Genomic DNA, 22385 nt, shown 5'->3' with positions numbered 1-22385 from the left:
TGATTATAATTGTCACTGTTATGTTTTCTTTATTAATTTTGGTCATTAGGTATTGCTTACATACAAATAAGTACCGTAATTTGGTAGAGTGGTTTCAAGTTTGCATCAATTCTAAAGATATTTATATAATCTGTTTTGAATTAGCACTCTCAAGTTTACCGCTAGAAGCATTTCAGATCCATTATCTATTTCAAATATAATTCCTATGTACTTCATGACAAATCCTCCGCTAAGATTATACTCGGAAAAACTAAAGAAAAACAGTACATGGGTATTGAGTTAGAACTCATTATTCCATTATCTTTCAATTACATACAAAGTCGGCTACTTATTTTAATGTGATGTGGAGTAGAGGCATGGTTTTGTGCAGCGCCCCTAGATACCTCACTGAAGTCTTTACCTAAGTCAGTGGCTCTTAACTTGTGGCACGTGAACCAGGATATAGTATCCCAAGTTGTCCGTGGAGCCATCATAATAAATAATGGTGACAAGTTAACACAATACGATCCTCATTTGATGCATGCCCAGCTAAAAAGTGCTATATTTCGTTTTATTTAAAAAATTAAATACAACGAAATATAGCAATTTTTAGCTCGATCAAAAGATCGAAATAGGTACGGTATAGGCGCGTACGATGTTTCGAATTTAAGTATATCGTATTAACAACTAGTTAAAAAACCGTTACTTGGTTGTATTTCAATGTTTTGATTACATAAAAATAAATAATATAATAAAAATGCCTGAACCGATTTGGCTGGATGATCCTGGCTGATGATTTGAATCACTTATAATAAACCTTCCCTAGTCTTCCACAACTTAAGACTACAAGACTAAATGTCTTTTAGTATGAACAATATAAACGTATTTCATTAAGTAGATTGCACTGAGTGGCAGAAGCTTTAAATATGGTGGGGGTCAAGGCAGAAATTTTATGAAATGGTTCCACGTGTAACGTTTAAGAACCACTGGCCTAGGTAGACCGGGTAATTGGCTCCGGTCATGCGATTACGTTCGCAGTGGATTTAATTACTGCAAATGATCAGTGTGCCGGCCTCCGGCGATTTAGCTTTCAATCAATATCGCTTAGAGTTTAGCTTTCAAACAAATAATAGGTGCGGATCTCAGTAGGAAAGTTCAAAATTACTCTCTCTACAAATGTATACTAGAAACTCATCTTCTGTCTTTATTGTTGTATCTGTTTTGTTATTTACTGAGTATGTACCAAAATCATTAGGCAGATAGAGCATGGAAGAGCCTGAATTTACTGAAACACTAATTGTTTCTGTAACCTAAAATCCCCAAATAAACTGTATTAAATAAACAATTTGCCTTAACTTATGCAAACGGATGAATAAGCGTTTTTTGATATTTTTGCCATGTCTTACAAAATAATAGGTCGGTGTAAATAAAGTTGCTGTAGATAAATATTTACTGTTACATGTTATTATATTTTAAACAACACAAGATAGAAATACCTTAAGTGCTTCGATTTTTTAAGTGAGCATTTGCAAGCTTTAGTTACCCCTTCAACGAAAGCGGGTGCCGAATTTTGTACAAGGAAGCACTTGTTGTTTCGTCACATATAGTATTACCCTTAAATTGGAACATTAATGCTCATGGCTCTGCCAATTTGGTCAATGAACCAGAGAAAAACCTACATGAACTTTTAACTCTCCTGGAAAATGTGACAAGAGTCATCCTCCGATTTCTTGTTACTAAACATTGTACTTTTAAGATTCGGTTGATTTTCTAAGTGTTTACTTGGAGTAGCTAATTATAATGTAGCAAATAATGTAAAGTTGAATCTTTGATGGTATTTTTTTGGGATCGGTTATGTTTATTAACATATTATACTTGGCGTACTTAAATATTTGATAAGGTACTGAACTAATGACTAGAATATACATTATAGTGTAGCATAGTGTATGTAAAGACCAAAGGAACTCTTGTATATTAAAATCTAAATTGTAATAATAGTAATACTTATATTTGTCGAATGACACGTAGTATGATCAAGAATGACAATATTTTCTAGCGGACTCTACATAATTACACTCATATAAAAGGATCGTAAAATTAAATAGAGGCGGGACTAGGAGGTAGGAGTGTAAGGCTAAATTAATTCTGCACATTTGACGCCATCTGCTAATTTTTATTATCTAGATAAACTAATTTTATCATTAGACACCGATTCATGAATATTAATGTCATTTTAGCCATCACAATATTGGCACTAAAAAGCTGAGTGGTACTAAAAGTACTAATCTATTTTATGATTTTCGGCTATTATAACAGGAACTACCGAGTACTGTCCCAAGCTATCGACACCGAAACGTGGGACGGTCATTAAATTTAATTACGTTGCATTAATACGACACCTAATATGGCAAATCGTGTGGCACCATGTAAAGTGCGAGCATATCTTTTTGCGACACCTCGCCATTTTCGGCTTTAAGCTTTAGTATTATCAAGACATAAAGACCCGTATGATTTTATCCTGAATGGCGTTGACAAAAATGAGAATATAAATAATGTGATGAATAATTCAGCGTGATCGGTATGGCGGGCCGATGTTCCCGGGGAAAAACTTCGCGCCCGCCGCCGGAATGCAGCGCCCTGTGCCTTTTTGTGTAATTGTCCTCGAGCACGCACTCATCTAACTGATTTAAGAATTACAGAATCCGACAATTTTTTCGCTAGATCTCGAGCTCGGTCTAATTTATTCCGGATTCCTATGACGGTCGCGTAAAAACTGCTCCGATGATATCAATCGTTCCTGGGATGTGGGAAAACCGAAAGCTGACAGGCGTTTAGGGAGCGTTTACCGTCGCCTCTACGTCACTTTATTTATTTCGAAGTATTACTGTAATTAAATACGACACGTTTTTTTAATTTTCCTAATTCGACGCTCGGCCTACTTAGCGATTCCTGTCGCGGGACGCCGGCTCCGTTTAATCTCCTGTCATTGTTTCTATAATTAAAGTAATTTGCAGTTTTCATTGTGATTCCGCGCAGCGGCTTTGATCATCATTTTTTAAGGGAGCACGTCCACCGGCCTTAAAGATGCCGCGAAAATGTCGTTTACTGCGCTTTAAGAGTAATCTAAGCCCTGCTCCGCTGGTAATAAGCTCCAACCGCGTGCTCCGTAACGATGACATTAAAGCGGGCACGGACCGTCGCGTCGCCGGCGTTAACTCACGTTTAGCATTCAATGAAATTGCATCAATCGTTATCGTTTCGCTATTGTAGGTATTTTTATAAATGTCTTTAATTTCATTAAGCACTTTACTTTTTTACGCGTCACTTTGGCCGGATTCGAGTTTGGTATCCTTTTTGTCGTCGCGTGCACTCAGTTATTTGCGTCGATTGCGGACCGGACGATGCAGATGTTGATTCGATTTTTTTGTTTTCAGGGACGCTCCGGCCGCCCGGGCTGATCGGGGGGAGCAAGCCGAAGGTAGCGACGCCGGCGGTGGTGTCGAAGATAGAGCAGTACAAGAGGGAGAACCCCACGATATTCGCTTGGGAGATTCGCGAGCGCCTGATATCCGAAGGTGAGGCATCAAGCAGTTATAAATGGTGGTGATTTTGTACGTCAGGAGCCGAAGTGTTCCCACTTCCCGCTCACTGCGCCCGCGCCGCGAGCGCCCGCAGCGATCACGACTCGCGCCTACAACTGCGCATTTATTTGCTCTTGCCGACTTACACGCCCTTTCTAATGTGACAACGGAATAGATGTGAGTTGTGACCCACATTTTGATTCCTTTAGGTACACATTAGCTGACCAGGAGGCATTTGCCAAGTTGTGTGTTGCTTGCGGGATACATGAGGTTACAAAATATCGAGGATGATAACTTTCCTTAGGAAAATCGACAAAGAAACACAAGAACATAATGTGGTTAAAAATTTATTGTAAAATATTATCTACAAAACAGCCGTCGAGGCGCGGCATAAGAAATCTTAAAACAACGTTTTTTTTGGTTACCTACTCAATAACTAAACAGTAAAATACTTGTTTTAATACGTGTGGAATTTTCCTAGCTTAAGAAATATTTACAAAGTCAGTTTTACATAAAGGCCGCGGCTAATTGCATTAGTGTAAGAAGTTTACATAACAAATCCTGCGCCATCGAGCGCTGCTCTATCCTAATAGCCTTAATTGGATTTGGGCATTGAACTTTAGACATTTCGTGTCGATACGTTTGGGAGGTCAGTCGGTAAAGCCAACGAAGTGCAACCCCGAATATGGTCTAATAGTTTCGGTGATGGCGGCCGGTCGAGCGGGCCGACAGCGGATACGCCGTAACCCGAGATCGCTTATAAAGTGCCTATGACTTATAATTAAGTCTAGTGTACATAGCATATGCTCACATAGGCTTCGTTCTCGAGTTCAACGACTGCGCATTTGTCGTGCTACTTACGTTTAAAATTTAAATATTTCACACTGAAGAAAAAATTTTAAACGTACCTAATATTAGTAGAATGAAATAGTTTTCGAAAACTATTTCGAAGTTTAATTTCGAAGTTAAACGTGGGAGAGCCATGCTTCGGCACGAATGGGCCAGCTCGACCGAATAAATACCACGTTCTCACAGAAAACCGGCGTGAAACAGCGCTTGCGCTGTGTTTCGCCGAGTGAGTGAGTTTACCGGAGGCCCAATCCCCTAACCCCTACCCTATTCCTTTCCCTATCCTCAACTATTCCCTTCCCTTCCCTTCCCTACCCTATTCCCTCTTAAAAGGCCGGCAACGCACTTGCAGCTCTTCTGATGCTGCGAGTGTCCATGGGCGACGGAAGTTGCTTTCCATCAGGTGACCCGTTTGCTCGTTTGCCCCCTTATTTCATAAAAAAAAATTGAAAATTTCGACTCAGTTTTGTTTTTATGAAATGACAAATGTTTGTGTAACTTGAACTCACAAGGTTTCATTTCAATAAAATATTTTAAGCAAGTAACATTTCTTTAGACGCTGTTGAACTTTTGCCACAATGGGCATTTCTGTGAGCACAAAACAAAGACTATAAAAAACTACACACGTCAGTAGTATGTGGAATAGATATCATAAAATTACCCGATGATCGGGATAAGGAGATGGCGTATGGCATTCCGACTGCATTCTGAGAGCGCGATGGGCGTTTTTAGCGGAGAGTGAGCGAGCCAATTGCGGTAATTGTTGCCGCGACACCTCGCGACACCGCGGGCAATAGCGACTCTGTGCACCGCCACATGTTATTCCAATTTAATTCGTAAACTCATGGCTCGAAGGTGTAAAACCATTTGCTCTACGTCCCGCCGTGCCCTTTTCTATTGTAGAATGCAATTCCAGAGCAGGTTTAGCATGATACCTATTCTGGTTATGGCGACTCGATTGGATACTCTAGCTATGGTTCGCAGTGTTTTTGAGTCTACGATAAGATTTATTGGTGCGACTTATGGACAGAAATGTAACGACAACTTGGCAGGGTGTTAATTAACAGTTAAAAAATAGTTATAATTAAACTGTTGACTTTAATTATTATTATTACTGTTAGGAAATAGCGACAAAACTCCTATTTAGAAATACCGCTTTAAATGTTATAGTGAAGTATGCCCGAAATAAATATAACAGTAATTACGATGTAAAAGGGTACTAATATGTTACGATAGTATTTTTAAACTGAAATTATATTTAAAGCTAAATTTAAAAGTCAGCGGTAACTGGTAACGTAATTACCAGTTACGGTTAAAATCATTGAGCAATGGTTACCGGCCGCAATTGTAAAAACTCTTATCTCCTTTCTGACTGACATTATCGTCATTTGTTGAAATGCGTTTAAAATAATTGCTCGCCCATGACTACCTTGTACGCGAAAATTGCACGCGATTCGTGTTCAAGCCCAAATGCTTATACTAAAAATAATTCAACAACTTGAGGGTTCCGTAGAAAAATGTATGTAGAGTATTAAACTTTATAAATACACAAGAAGTCAAGACAAGAGTTTTCATCGTAAATGAAGCAAAACAGAAATAGCAAAAAGTTTTTTTTTTATGAAATAAGGGGGAAAACGAGCGAACGGGTCACCTGATGGAAAAACTTCCGTCGCCCATGGACACTCGCAGCATCAGAAGAGCTGCAGGTGCGTTGCCGGCCTTTTAAGAGGGAATAGGGTAATAGGGGAGGGTAGTGATGGTAAGGAAAGGGAGTAAAGGAGGGTAGGGAAGGAAATAGGGTAGGGGATTGGGCCTCCGGTAAACTCACTCACTCGGCGAAACACAGCGCAAGCGTTGTTTCACGCCGGTTTTCTGTGAGAACGTTGTATTTCTCCGGTCAAGCCGGCCCATTTGTGCGGAAGCATGGCTCTCCCACGTCTAAAGTTTAATTTAGCATGAATCAAAATAGAAGAATGTAGAAGACGACCGCCTTAAAAACATGCTTGTTCATAAGCGCTCCTATCTTATGCCAATTCTTTATGTTTTTTTGGAATCGAATCGAAGTGGAAAAATGTTATGTTTGGGCAAACTAAGATGCTCACTGCTCAGTTTTCACTCACAAATACCTTTATCCAAATGTATATAACACACAGCCAAACATGTTATCTCCCTTTCTTAAAGTCGGTTTAAATACAAAATGATTACATGTTAAGTCAGTGAATGCTCGTACTTGTATATTGATTGTGTTTTTGTGACGCCTGCCCATCGGCCGTGGTTATGATTGATTCTATTAGGCGGACGATTTCGGTGTATCAAAGCGTGCTGACCGGAGACCACCTGCTGCTGAGCTGCTCTCGTTTCAAGATGTAAGGAGAACTAGAGACGGCATTTATGACGGAAATTTAGATTATTAGAATTAAATATTAAAAAATATATACAGGGTTTAACAAAACTAATTGATAATACTTTAGGGTACGTATACTCTTATATATACAGTTCACTATGAAAATAGCAGCGCTGAAAGAGTAACTTTTTTAAGAGTAACTTATGAATTCATGACGTTGGGGCGATTGCCCATACAAGATATTAAAAAAAAAGTTGTTACAGTGCTGCTACAGGCACCCTGTAATAATAATATGTGGGACACATACACACCCAAAATTATTATCACTTAGTTTTGTTACACATTATCCCCCTTACTAATAAACGTTGTATAAGCTTTGAATAGTTATACAGTGTTTTGTTCCTGTCACACAAGTGACATTTTTAATTGGATTGAAGAAGACAAAACATTGTATAACTATTCAAAGCTTATACAGCGTTCATTAGAAAGGGGGTTAATATTTAGATTTTAGATATTTCTGTCCTCGTCATACATAGTATTTCCTTCTACAGGCTTGAAAATTAAATCTCCCTTTTTGTTCATAAAATATGTCAGTATCTATTTCAATTCTTATGCATAGTGGTCATGGTTAAGTTTATTGCAGGAGGACCCCTAAAAATTGTAATTGCTACCTCATCATTTCAAGTTACTAATAGTACTATAATATGGATACGTATGTAAAAACTGCATTTCTTAAAATTTATAAGCTTGGATAGCCTGGTATGTGTAAAAACTGTAACATTATATGCCAATTTTACGTTCTCTTATTAAATGAATAGAGTGCTACCTTTCAACGTCTCAAATCAGAAATTTGAGTTGTATTATATTTACTTGATTCTTGCTGCCACGTACAGTTCCTCCAAGTTCCCTATAATTCCACGCATTTCCATTTATCTTAGGCACCTCTTGAAAATTATTACTTCTATTTGCCGTTAAAGGGAGTATAAGTAGAATTTTAATCAAATTTACAAAAAGATGGCGGACACAAAGCATACTTTTTGTAAAGAAACACGTGCCAACTTCTTACTGGGCTTATGAAACTAAATTGATTAAATTTCATAACTGGACAGCGGCATACTTTCGAAGATATCTTAGACTCGTGACTAATACCAATGGCCCTAAAAAGTTTAATTTATAAAGGTAGCTGGGAAATTTTGTTTGTGTTACAAAATGGATTATCTCAGAGTTTGTGGTCTTGCTGTAAGACATTAGTATAAAAAATTAGGCCATTGAAATAAAACTTGGTAGTATAAAAAAATGGTATTATTAATTTAACAGGCTATAGAAAAAGAATATTACCCACATTTGGAGAAAATATAACAAAAACAATATTTATGAACTTTACAAAAAGCCGAAGCATTAATGAATGTTTATTTTTCCATTTATAAAGACCGATTTTTTACGTTTCTGCGAAAAGGATAGGTGTAGATGTCCATACATCAGTCCCATCCTTACGCGTATAATTATGGAGTTAGAGGCGAGTTTATCAAAACACTGGAGCCTACGGTGTAAAGTTTAATAAGGTGGCCACCACCGCCTTTGAGGCCCATGACTTGCCAGTTCCACACAATGGGTTACGCAACTTATCAACTAAATCGATATCAGCTTACGAGGCGTTACGGCCACAGCTACTGACCAAATTTTGATTGATTGCATTCTACTACTTTTTTTTAAATATTCACTGGCGCCGATTAATTAGTGAATCTGATGACGGGAACTTTTATGGTGTTATTAAATTGGTAGTACGTAAAAACACAAAACTTGGCTTACAAGAGGCTTTAAACACAGGTAACAATCAAAAGTTAGATGGAAATTTTACAGCTTTAACTCCTATAATCTAATATATAAAATTCTCGAGTCACAGTTTTCGTTGCCATACTCCTCCGAAACGGCTTGACCGATTCTCATGAAATTTTGTGAGCATATTGAGTAGGTCTGAGAATCGGTCAACATCTATTTTTCATACCAAAATTATTTATATGACAAAACAACGTTTGCCGGGACAGCTAGTTTTCAATAAAAATAATTATGTGTATTTAAACTACTCTCAAATAATATATTTGAAAGTAGTTTAATTATACTTAAAATGTGTATTATCTAACTTACTTTTATCTGAAATACATCATACAATTAGTAACAAGCCACGTCGACGACATTTTCGCGCTACCATTTCGGTACCTACATAGTCACTATTTAGGTTGGGTTGCACCAACTAACTTTAACTATAACTGTAACTTTAACTATAATGCAAAATGTCAAATCTTTGGTTTAAGTTAAAAATGGACGCCATCAAGAATCCATATTCATACGTGGGAGAGCCATGCTTCGGCACGAATGGGCCGGCTCGACCGGATAAATACCACGTTCTCACAGAAAACCGGCGTGAAACAGCGCTTGCGCTGTGTTTCGCCGAGTGAATGAGTTTACCGGAGGCCCAATGCCCTAACCTCTACCCTATTCCCTTCCCTACCCTCAACTATTCCCTTCCCTTCCCTACCCTCCTCTATTACCCTATTCCCTCTTAAAAGGCCGGCAACGCACTTGCAGCTCTTCTAATGCTGCGAGTGTCCATGGGCGACGGAAGTTGCTTTCCATCAGGTGACCCGTTTGCTCGTTTGCCCCCTTATTTCATTAAAAAAAATTTAACCATAACCATAAAGCTCGACAAGGTTTTAAATGCGCGTGGCGAAAAAAGGAACTAACGCTGTCATCATACAAAAAACGCCATTTTTGACAGTTCTCCTTTACCAGCAGCGCCCCCGCACACGTTCATTTATAACCTTGTTGGACCAGCTGCCATCTGTCAATTTCTCCGGTCAATGTTAAGGTTAAAGTTAAAGTTAAATTTGCCTTAACTATAACCATAACTTTAACCACGCCTCTGGTGCAACCCAACCTTAGCGATCTGTGACTGAGATTATTTATAGTAAATAATAATAATATCTATGGACGCTTCACACCACGTCAGTCTGGCCCCGCGTTAAGTACCTGAAGGACTTGTGTTACATACAGGTACCAGACAACGGAAATATATTTAATGCTTTTATACTATACATATTATGAAGATTTTTATTATAATATGATACACATAATATTTAATACACATCCATGACCCAGGAACATTGAAAACTTTTTGTTCCGTCGGCGGGATTCGAACCCGGGAACCCCGGCATGAGCGCTGACCACGCGCTCAGCCACTGCACCACAGAGGTCGTCTATAAAGTAAGTCACAAGCTACTAAATAATAAATATTTAGTAGCTTGTGACTTACAGCCCCATCAGTCATCATACAAAACGTAGTTTTATAGTGAATAAGTAAGACATCCATTTACATTTAAATTTAAATTTTTGGCCTTTTTAGCCATAAAGTTGTGTGCCTTTTTTTACCTTCACTGCAAAAGAAGCGAACATTATTAACATTATATTTTTAATAAGTACCTTTCCTTTTCCAAAGCACACTATCACTTAAACGTATAACTTCAAAAACATTCTACGGTCGTTCAGCCTAAATGGTGCTCTTTAGAGCGCTACTTAAGTTTTTTGTGTTTAACAAGTTTTTTTGACATTTACTAACAAGCCTCGTTTGGAGACCGACAGAAATAAATCAAATCGAAGCACATAGCTTCAATAAACCGATACATTTATTGATTTGTTACACTATTTAATTGGTTCCCAGCAGTGCATCAAACATTGTTGCCTCCATGTATTTGGGATTTTATCGGTAGCGGTGAATTTGGGGTTTTTGTGAACTTGTGCTACTTCAGTAGAATTTTTTGTGCACTCCTATTGGATATTGGATCTTGTCACAAATACACATTTGATAGGTTTGCGGAAAACTTACAAAAAGTTTTAGCCTTTAGGGATAGCCAACTTATAATTGAGACGTGTAATATGTGAATGTTCATTCATATTTTCTTTTATAATACTATTAAATCATATATGATTTTATAACCTATTATTATTAAAATACTAATAATATACTAATTAAGTATAAAGAACATTTCCAATTTTAAAAGCTTTAATAATAACTCATATTATATCAGATATAATAATATACTCAGATATACATAGAATGTTACCACAACAAGTATAAAAATAAAGATGCAATTTTACAATGAAAACGCAATTCCAAATACGAAATTAAATTCGATACCATTTAGTCACGATTAGGATCTGCAATCCGCAGCGACCTCCATATTTTACTCGACGGCGAAGCTCACAAAAATATTGTGTCATTAAAATCAAGACTCGGACGATGCGGATCCGAATAAAAATTACTGGCTCGACTTTGTTTGGGTCTTAATTAATGAATTAGGCGTTTATTAATTTACCAATTAACAGAAGTGGTCGTAAATTAATGGGAATAGGTAGGAGTTTGGTGAACGGTTGCGAGCCCCCCGCCGGTTCCGACACCTTTTTGCCTGCGCACGCCGCGGGTGCCGGCTGATTGGCTCCGATCTCGTTTTATATTCCCCATAAAGCCAACAATAATTCATTTAGACGACGTGACGCCGGTCGCCACTCATTCGTTAACTGGTTCCCGTTGTCCGCGAGACGCGGTTCGTGCGGTTCCGACGCGGTTCCGACGCAACGCGCCGATACCGAATTAATCGTAATTAATTGTTACGCAATTATTGAACACTTGTGCAATTAACACTCGTAGATATTATCATTTAAATGACGTGGCGATTTTAACGGTAGGTCGTTTTCGATGATACGTTAATTTTCACTATGTAGAGTTGTAAACTCTACGCTCTACGTTACTAGGATACGTCTAGCAAAGAATGCTTACAGAAATCTAATTAAAATCACTTTAAGCTATTATATTATTATGTAGCGTAGCAAGTATTGCTATAAATTAATAAAATATAGCAGCATCATATTAAATAGTATCACGTTCCATTATAAATCAATGACTCGAAACCGTACCCGCGTATTCGGCATATTAACATAATTACGAGAAAACAGAAATTAGTGCTGCGATGAAATATTTAGGGAAATTACGTTGAATGTCATCGTTATTAATCAGTCGCGAGGTTACACAGTACACTCAAGTTCGGGTTTTATTCCTTTTGTAATGGGGACTAATCAAATTTATCGGGAACCGGCTCGGCGAGGTAAATAAATTCATTCCGAACCATTAGGCACCAGATCCGATTGTTAATGTCTCAATTTAGAGGCGGACGTAAATCTTCAAAGGCGTGACAATTACTGTTACTTTCCGGCAATACAAACAAAAAGGTTCTCCGTCAATTATCGATAAATTAACCCGATTAAACAGTCCGGAGACGGCGCCGGAGCGTCTTATCTGGGACACGCTACGCTTTTAGGCGGGCACCGCGCGACACCTCCGACATTAAGGTTTTAGAGCCAATTTGCTCCGTTAGCGTCCTATCCGATGCCGATAACTTTTTATTCGTGTTGAAACTATCTCCGGCAGTTAAAACAAACGCTCTCGAGGAGGCTCCCCGAGCCCGAAGGTAATAGAAGCGAAGCTATTGTGACTAATCATGATTAAACGACTTAGACAAATTGCGCGGCCGTGACTGGGCATTTGGGAGCCGGGCCGATCTCCGATCATTAAAAGAACAATTATAGATATCGTATTCCCACCTGTAACCGGTTGACGGATAATGATCTGTTTCTAAACAAATAGCCAACTAGCGACCGTGTGTGTTGCGGTATTCACAAAAAATATACACCTCATTATAAAGCAATTAGGAGGCCCGTAGAAGCTATACACCATTTAAATGTACAGCAGCACATCTCCTGTATGCTAGAAAAGTAGCTCATGTAATTATACAATACAAAACAAAGGTGAAGGCAATGATATTAAGTATATGAAAAACTCAAAGGGTGAAGGTGAATAAAATAAATTGGTACAACTTTCTCGTTTCTGCAAATTATTTGTAATATATATTAGACAGAGATGTTGCTGTATAAACCCTACATTATTCTACTTTTATATTACTAATATCCATTTATTACTCGTATTCATTTAAATTTTAAGCAAAATACGTTTACATAGGGTAGGCAAAACTACATCAAAATTTCCTTATAATAACAATCCTCCTTCACGTTAACTTATTTTTTTTCTGTACCGCCTACAATTACGCGTAATTGAACTTGTATTATAAGCCCAGCAACTTGGAAATTGATTGAAAACGTATTTTTTACCCATTATAATGGACATTTTACAGTTGTTAAAGTTGAACGGATCCAAGACGGTATTGTGCAAATTGTTTCAGTATTAACGCCCATTGTTCAACAAAAAGTAGACTAACCGTTAGTTAGGCTTTTTGTTTCAAGTGTCTAATCTTTTTGCAGACATGATCTGTTGCAAATCCTACACCTAGTTAGCCGAAGTTATTGCTTTTCTTATCAGTAAAAACGGAGAGCCAGTAAGACAAGAGTGGGAGATAATTTCGGGAAAAACCGTTTAAATGTACCGTTTAATTATTAGGTAATATCGGGACAAAAATAGGGTAAATAAAACCGGCCAGATGCGTGTCGGGCCACGCGCAATATATGGTTCTGCAGTAATACCGCTAGTTTTTGAAGTTTTTTGTAAGGTCTATGAATTTGATGAAATATGAAATTTTATACCTATTAATATGATACCTATCACAGAATAATGTTACAAAATATGAAAACTGCTGTTGCTGCCAGTACAAATATTGGGTATAACACTCGTAGTTACAGAAAATAAATTGTTCTACTGAGGGACAATTCAGACCGCAAAGCGATGCGTAGATACATTTCTAATTTTGTACTGAATTGACAGATTTCTTGGAAATGTGTCAAATTAGAAATTTCGAAATGCAACTACACATCGCGTTGCGGTCTGAATTGACCCTTCGATTACTTTATAAGTTTACTTTAAATTATAAACTAAGTCAAGAAATTTAGTTCTTTTTACCCGTAAAAAAAGTGTTAATACTCATCAGAGCGAGATAATGTCTAATCCGCCTCTTATAAGAGCCTTCTTAACACCGATTACGGGCCAAACAAACTGTGAAGGGGTTTTTGTGCGTCGACAAGCGGACAATGAGAAGGCGCTCATGATCATAAGTAAATTATAACAGGTCAGTCGTATGCCAGCATCATGACGGCTCCTCACAATGGGCCTTCATTACTTACCGTGACCATAATATTAATTTTGAATTGAATACCATTGTAGAACAAGCGAAATTTTTCATTTCCTGGCTTTGATAGTGGTAAATAATAATGTATTTAGAAGTAAATAATGTCAAATGTGTTACTTAAGTGAATAATGTTAATCTTTATGCACACGCTGTAAAATAGGGAAGATTTGTGAAAAAAGGCAGAGTATTTCTCAAAAGTGAAAGGAAATGACAGGAAGGACAATACTATGCAATATGCATTATGTAATTATTATTACATTCGCATTTTACAAAAAAAACTTTAGTTATTTATTGAAATCGTAATAATCCGATGCATTTTCCTCACACGCATGATGCAATTTTGTCGTAGATACGTTTTTTTCCTAACTATTGGACAAAATATATTATATAAAATTCGAAACTGAAGAAAATATATGGCATCAGCTGGGCGGTATGTTTATAGGTATAGAAATAATTGGCCACAACAAGGTAGGTCTAGGAAAATGTGTTTGACAGCGCCAGCAAAGTGTCCATTAAGCAATTACATTGAATTATTGTTCCACGATATAATTGTTGTAGAAATAACCAGTCTATAATAATAACAGACGGAATTGATCTAATTTGCTTCAATGCGACAAAATTGCTTTGCGCTTAAAAGAATACGTGTCATTTTTCCGCGCCGAGGCTAAACTAACTAAATATCACTTTGTTGTTTTTTTAAAAGGAAGGTTTTTTACGTATACATGTAAAATATTTAAATATATTTTATTAATAAAAAAATAAAATAGTATATATTTTAGTGTGATATATTTTTAATACATCTTTTAGTACAGTCATTTTGGGTGACTATAATGTATTGTTTAAAGTTAAACCGCAATTCAAAGTTACCCAAATTTTACCCATTTCTAGCGACTTAATAGAAGTGAGGAAGCTATCCTCAATTAAAGGCAGCCTAATAAATTCCTACTGTTTCAGACTAACTCTATTAGAGATAGCCCCAAGTGTAGTCCATGATTGTTTCATAGTTCATTCAGTTATACGGACAATATTTTATTAAACGATACATGCGCTCAGGGCATGTCCTAAGGGTGAATTGCGCAATCCTTTAACAGAGATATTACAGTGATGTATGCGCGTGGTAATTGGTAACCCGATAGAATAAAAATTGAAATAACGATAAAAAATTAGTCCTTTGGAATTTGGATTTCCCAAAGGACTAATTACCTTGTTTCGCTGCTTAGTTTGATAACCCATATTATCGCTCTTAAATATTGAATGCTCACATAGGATACCAAAGACTTAGGACAGACTGTTCCAAATCCAAATTCGTGGAAATCTGCACAATTAAAACATTGTGTTAAGTTTTATACTTAGCCTCATACATCGTAAAGTCATTTGACGAAAGATTCCATGCATCTGATCATAAATAAATCGTCTGTTTATGACAAAACCGTCTCAAGAGTCAAGACTAGATTCTAAGTGAGCGCTCGCTCTCAGCGCGCCAGCACGACCGAGCGGGCAACTGCTCAGTAGCTCGAAGTAAAATCTACGACAATTACAACCGGACAGGCCATGATTAAATTATGGCACTTACCCGCAGTGTTTCCTGAAAATTACATGGGATGCCTCCACCAAGGCTGCGTCCGCACGCGATCTTAGCACGCATTACGATAATGGTGTACTTAAATACGACCAATGACGCATCGGTTTTAACGCGTTGCTGGTCACTCATTTTCTGCATATTTATAATTGTTGCTAAAGAAATAACGCAACTATAATCATACTACTTACAACGACGTGATCATATTTATGTTGTAACGTAAAAGACACATAATAACAGGGTATATTGTTTCCTATATAAACATTAATATTCATTGTTTTGCGTGTTTTTTGTTTTGCTCTATGTAGAGCTACCTGAATATTTAACTAACTGCAACTGAATTAAAATAATACGATATTCTTAAATTTTTTGTATTTAAAATTTACTTTGAATTTTAGTTGCTTACTTTAGCTATTTAATTACATTAGTTGCTTCATACTTTATACTTGGGAGAGCCATGCTTCGGCACGAATGGGCCGGCTCGACCGAATAAATAACACGTTCTCACAGAAAACCGGGGTGAAACAGCGTTTGCGCTGTGTTTCACCGAGTGAGTGAGTTTACCGGAGGCCCAATCCCCTACCCTATTCCCTTCCATACCCTCCCCTATTCCCTTCCCTCCCCTTACCTACCCTGCCCTATTACCCTATTCCCTCTTAAAAGCCGGTAACGCTCTTGCAGCTCTTCTGATACTGCGAGTGTCCATGGGCGACGGAGGTTGCTTTCCATCAGGTGACCCGTTTGCTCGTTTGCCCCCTTATTTCATAAAAAAAAACTTAAAGAAAACAAAATGAAATGGTGCGTCAATGTTGGCGTTGTTCAAGAAACAAATTGAGAAGCTAGTCTAAAATGTGTCACTTAATATGACGGGTCACAGAATCTTGCTCGCTAAAGGTTTATTTAAGTAAGCTATCCAACAGAAACCTATACCTAATGTATATTTACATAAATATAATAATTTATTTGTGCCCTTGTAAACTAGACTCTTTTCCGAGTATTGCAAAGCGTTAATTTTCTTTAACCGTTTTGCGTAGGCCAAGCCATTATTACTGCAAGAACTTACTACTACTTAGGTTCCGAGAAAAGAACACACATATAGCATTAAATAAATATTTTTCTTAGAAACTTACTGTAAATTGCAAATTATTATAGTTAATAATTATTATTGGTCAATAAGTGTAAATTATTATTGGTCAATAGTTTCGAGTAGCATCTTCACTTTAAAAACTATACCCCTTAGGGCAGAGGTCCCCCTCTTTTTCAGCCTGCGGCGCAGTTACATGTCACAATATTTTGTTACGACGCGGCACCCTACTCTACCTATCTATTACAAAAAGATACATAAATGAACACCTTTCATGATTTTAGTTAGGTTAAACAGGTACATAGTAATAAACAAATATTTAATTATGTACCGGCTTTAAATAATCTAATCTATAATATAAAAATGAGTCGCTGAATGTGCTGCTAAGCGCAAAACTCGAGAACGGTTGGACCGATTTCGCTAATTCTTTTTTTTAAATATTCCTTGAAGTACGAGGATGGTTCTTACGGAGAGAAAAATTCTAAAAAAAAAAAATTCCTGAAAAAGTCTAAAAACTTTTCTATACTCCCATACAAAAGATTTGTGATAATACTTAAAAGTCAATTTGAACTTTAATACCACTAAACCTAAAATACACAAATTTCTTTATATATATAAAAATGGATTTTCAATTGTGTTAGTAATGCTAAAACTCGAAAACGGCTGAACGGATTGGGCTGATTTTAAGTCTTAAAATATTCGTAGAAGCCCAGGGAAGGTTTTAAAGTGACACGAAGTTCACCGGGGCAGCTAGTACTTATATAAAAATAAGTCGGGTTTTCCTTCCTGACGCTATAACTCCAAAACGCACGGACCTATTTCAACGGTTTTACATTCGTTAGAAAGGTCTCAGACTCCGTGAGTTCTATAGAAAAAAATCAGAAAAAACTTCTAGAGAAAAGCAGGAAAACAGGGAAAATCATTTTATGGCAAAACAACATTTGCCGGGACAGCTAGTCGATATTATAATTTAATTTTATAATATTTGTGGTTTTGGACCTGACCTGATGATGGATGATTGACTCACGGCGCCCCTCTTGCCTCTCCACGGCACACCAGGGCGCTGCGGCGCACATATTGGGAACCCCTGCCTTAGGGTATATTGCTTTTGCAACTATTCTTATTGAATTCGTCTCTCTTTCTGTATCACTTTATCGGGAACTTATTGTAGCTGATGGGATCACAGTTAAGGGTGATTTGTAGATAATAATTTATAGTATCCCACCTAGATCCCGCCGAAGTAGGATTGTAAGGGTGTATTTTACCTCCTATAAGTATAGGAGGTGAAATACAGTCTTTATTGTGATAATAAATAGCCTAAAATCGTAATCGGTATTGGTGCTTTTTCGTAAAAAGGTAATAAACAGGCACGCTTATGAACCCGCCTTTATTAAATACTAGCTGTCCCGGCAAATGTTGTTTTGCCATAAAATGATTTTCACTGTTTTCCTGCTTTTCTCTCGAAATAAATATTATGATGAAGACACCGTGAACATAGTTGTAACTTGTACGCTTAGATTTTATTTTATGAACTAGGGTATAAGGATATAAAATAATATAAATACAAGTTAAGTACTGTTTGTTCCAGGTGTATGCACCAACGCCACGGCACCCAGCGTGTCGTCCATCAACAGGATACTGAGGAACAGAGCGGCAGAGCGCGCGGCGGCGGAGTTCGCTCGGGCGGCGGGCTACGGGTTGTACGCTGCACCCCCACCTTATGGGGGTTTCCCATGGGGCAACAGCGGGGGCTGGCCCCCAGGCAGCCTGCCCCTCCCACCCGGGGTCCCGCCGCCGCCCGTTGGCGTCCACCATGACGCGATGAAGCAAGGCTTTCTGCCGTCTTCTGGAAGGGGTCTCATAGGTAATATTTATGTTTTAATTCGGAATAAAATTTTGTAGAAGTATTTTTTATACTAGTACAAAGTGTTTATGCTTAGGCGTTTTCTGAGAGGGGTAAAATCCTGTAAAAAACTATAAGTAATTTAATCTTGAAAAGAAAATAACATAAAATAAACATTATCTTCTTTTTTGTAACAGACGTTGATGGTGACGATTCTGGGTCGTTAGACGGCGAACAACCAAAGTTTAGAAGAAACCGGACTACCTTCAGCCCGGACCAACTCGAGGAGCTAGAGAAGGAGTTTGAGAAATCCCATTACCCCTGTGTCTCGACACGGGAGCGGCTAGCGTCCAAAACGTCGCTCTCAGAGGCTAGAGTACAGGTAAATTGAATATCTTTTTATTCTGATATATGAGCCGACAACGCCTATAATATAACGTTATTTACAAAGGAAACTATCTTTTAAAATATAAATATTCACAGTATTATGTAATTCTTTTAATTGTATTATTGAAGCGCTATAAGAATGGAATACTAATCGAGTTACCGTTACTGACAGGTTTGGTTTTCCAACAGACGAGCGAAATGGAGGCGCCACCAGCGCATGAACCTCCTCAAGCGAGGTGGGGGCTCCCCCTCGCACCGCCTCCCGCACTCCCCCTCCCCCTCGCGCTCCCGCTCTCGTTCTTTGTCCCCCGCCCGCGTCCCCTACCACACCCCGCAGATGGGCGGCGAGAACAGCGCCTTCAAGTCCCTCCAGCACCAGGATTCGCTCAAAGCTCTGTCGCAACAGGCGCACTTTGAAACTAACGCGCTGAAAGCGCTCTCGCAGACCACGCTGGACGGCAGCGCCTTCAAGCCCCACCCAGCGCTAGAGAACAGCGCGTTTAAAGCGCTAGTCCCCAATTCAGCTGCCGCAGCGCTGCTAGCGGCGCAGTCTATCCAGCTAGCCAGAGGGTACGAGTCCCACTCCGATTCCGACGAGGAAATTAACGTTCACGACGAAAGCGACGACGAAGTCGAAAAACGGAACAGCAGGGCCAGATCGAGATCTCGAAGTCCGTGCCGACAGAGGACGGCGACATGCAACGAGTTGCCGCTACAATTGACTAAACATGACCGTTCTTGTAGTAATTGAGGTTATTACGCTTATCTTATAAATTACGTTTCCTAAGGTAAATTAAAGTAAATTATAGACTACGCAGTACACACTCGAGCACCGATACTCCTGTACATTTGTAAATTTCTGTAAATATGGCTAAATGGCTGCAGACGTTCTTATAAGGCTAACTTATTTATGATTGCACAAACGATTCTCCGCTTTATCCTTCGCTAGGGAGCGAACGTAGAGTCTATAATTGTATGAGGCGTCTCGCGTGATGATGACCACATAAATTTATTTTATTGTGACAATTAATGAATCAGGACACGTCTTGTACATTACTGTATCTACTACAATTTATTAGATTGGTTTATTTTGCTTTTATGATTCTGAATATAAACAGTATGCCAAAGTTTTGTAATGGGCTGACGCTCACTTGAATCACAGTTCCTATATAAGTTTAAAATATGTTGACAGACGAGCAGGAACTAATAGAAGGCTATCAGTGCAATGAAATTGTAAAATGGATAAAATTAATGTATTTTATGTATGTAGTAAACATGGATTATTTCCCCTACTTATTGAATAATAGCTTTGTCCACACTATGCCTTTTTTGTTCATCAAGGGCATGCGTTACAGGCTAGCGTTGCGTTATAGACACTTTTCTTTCCAACACGGGTGGATATTGACGCATTCAATTATTGAATATGCCAAACGAAAGTTGAATAAAAAGATGATGACGAAAATTGAAGATGGAATTACATAGTGTGGACATAGCTAATCACCATTTTGTTTACAGTTCAAGAACATTTCAAAATTACAAAAGTATTACTCGTGAAAATGTAAAAGTATGAATCATATTTCTAGAGAATTTGTAAATAGTTCACCCGCAATTGTAAAATCGGGTATCATAAATCATTATTTATTGTTTAGTTATAGAGACATGTAAAATATTGTTAAGACATATTAAAAATTACTCTAAGATCATAAAATAATATGAAAATAAAATTTAAACATTGAGATGATTTTCATTTTAAACCTGCCGATACAACTAGAAGAACTACAATATTTTCATATTAATAAGATAATTAATATATTCTGTTACCTATTCAGATTCACATTACAATATATATCTAAGATAATTTGGTATATTAGAGTTAAGATAATACTTCTTTCGATGTAGTCAACAAAATCTCTTGTAGCTTTTTCTCTTCTTATATATAAAATTCTCGTGTCACAATATTAGGCCGCGTACTCCTCCGAAACGGCTGTACTGATTTTAACCAAATTTTATATGAATATTCAGTGGGCCTGAGAATCGGCTACTGGGTACTTTTTATATTGATAAGTCCATATTTTGTTGGATAATAGTAAATTATTACAACTCGAGACTGACGGCGACCATTGTTTGTGCGACGGGATAGCGATGGACGTTGCCATGGTGACATACTTATTTAGTCACTTCAATAAAATAATACGGGCGAAATACTTTTTATGGCAAAGAAACGTTTGCCGGGACAGCTATTATTACTATATTATTCTCTAAAAACTTTAAAGAGTCTGACTATTAAAATAAATATGTACTTATTATGATAACCACGTACCCAAATATTATGTACTAAAATATCACAAGCCCATTTGAGTTTCAACAAATAAGGTTATCATAAAATAATTAAGTGCAGTTTAAAGAACTATTTAATATTAGGGCAAAACTATTAAGGTCTATATTATATTGTAGTGTTACTACTTAGCTAGTATTAGGGGCGAATTAAGGTGTAGACTGTAGGTGCTGTATATTTTGCTGTATATTTGGCTTAGCATGGTCACTACAGAAAAGTTTATTCCGGTAAAGTAGACAAAGTGATGGATAAACAAAGGAAATCTGTCAGTTTGTCCTCAAAAACTGTCAACATTTCTTTTCTTTCGTATTTATATTGTGCCCATGCTAAGTCTTCAGATAGGCGAAATCGGGACAAAATGGCTGCCTAAAATACACAAGATTGGAGGTAAATCGGCCCGCCGCGCGGCTCGTTTCCACCGTCACTTACACATAATAACTGCACGCGAAGCCTGCGGGCATAATTATGTCTGTGATTAACTTATTGGCGTAAACTAAGTATTTATGCGCAACTAGGTTGTTCCAGAAAATTATAATTTATATATGTTATTTTATATAAAGCCTAGAACACATGTACGAAGAAAGATATAGATTTAATAGTAAATATACCATTTTCTGTTTTTTTCTGAACCGATTGAAGAGGACACTTCTACAACTCCTGGGAAAGAAAAAAGATAAATTATTATGATAAACAAATATGTGGTTCACCGCTGTATAATATTATGCTAATTTCTATATGATTATTGTTGGTATATTACGAATAGATTGAAAGTAAGTAAAATATCCTAAGTTGCAGGGAATACCGAAATCAATCAAAACCAACACTACCGATTCCATAATATATCGCAAGGCTCAATATAAGCAGATAGATAAGCTTTTTCTATGTACGATCGAAGAAATTAATTCATAGGCAGATGGCGAACCTATACCATTTGGTCGGGCTATGTCAAGTCAATGTCAGTTATGATCTGTCACCTGGGTTAGACATGATGCGACCAAATTACATAGGTCTGCCATTTAATGTCTATGAACCAACTTCCATGGTAGTACCTATGGTCGCTTTCAAAACACGTAGGAAACATATTTTCAATTTCATCGATATGAAACTAAGGTCAAAGGTGAGGACGGCTGTTACAGAATTTACAGTAGCCGCAGCACATTCTCGAACTTAAGTCCATTCGACTTAGAAGTTAGAGTTAGAAAATTGTGTAAGTATATAAT

At 37.6% G+C, this 22385-nt stretch overlaps 1 protein-coding gene across 2 annotated transcripts in view; it reads left to right on the top strand.

Annotated features, from left to right (window-relative positions):
- The window catches only part of LOC121728973 (paired box protein Pax-6-like), a 51877-nt gene extending 31736 nt beyond the window's left edge, over positions 1-20141 (top strand). Inside the window, exons 3-6 of one of the 2 annotated variants that reach the window (XM_042117326.1) lie at positions 3414-3554; positions 18189-18464; positions 18641-18825; positions 19003-20141. In XM_042117326.1, coding sequence (XP_041973260.1) covers positions 3414-3554; positions 18189-18464; positions 18641-18825; positions 19003-19581 — 1181 coding nt within the window. In that variant the 3' untranslated portion in view covers positions 19582-20141. The remainder of the gene's footprint in view (positions 1-3413; positions 3555-18188; positions 18465-18640; positions 18826-19002) is intronic. The other variant, XM_042117327.1, reaches the window with a different exon arrangement.
- The last annotated feature ends 2244 nt before the right edge of the window (positions 20142-22385 follow it).

The sequence above is a fragment of the Aricia agestis genome, chromosome 7 (assembly GCF_905147365.1).
Source record: "Aricia agestis chromosome 7, ilAriAges1.1, whole genome shotgun sequence".
In the NCBI taxonomy this organism is placed as follows: domain Eukaryota; kingdom Metazoa; phylum Arthropoda; class Insecta; order Lepidoptera; family Lycaenidae; genus Aricia; species Aricia agestis.
Note: the sequence above shows the minus strand (reverse complement) of the source record. Positions and strands in the feature narration are given on the sequence as shown.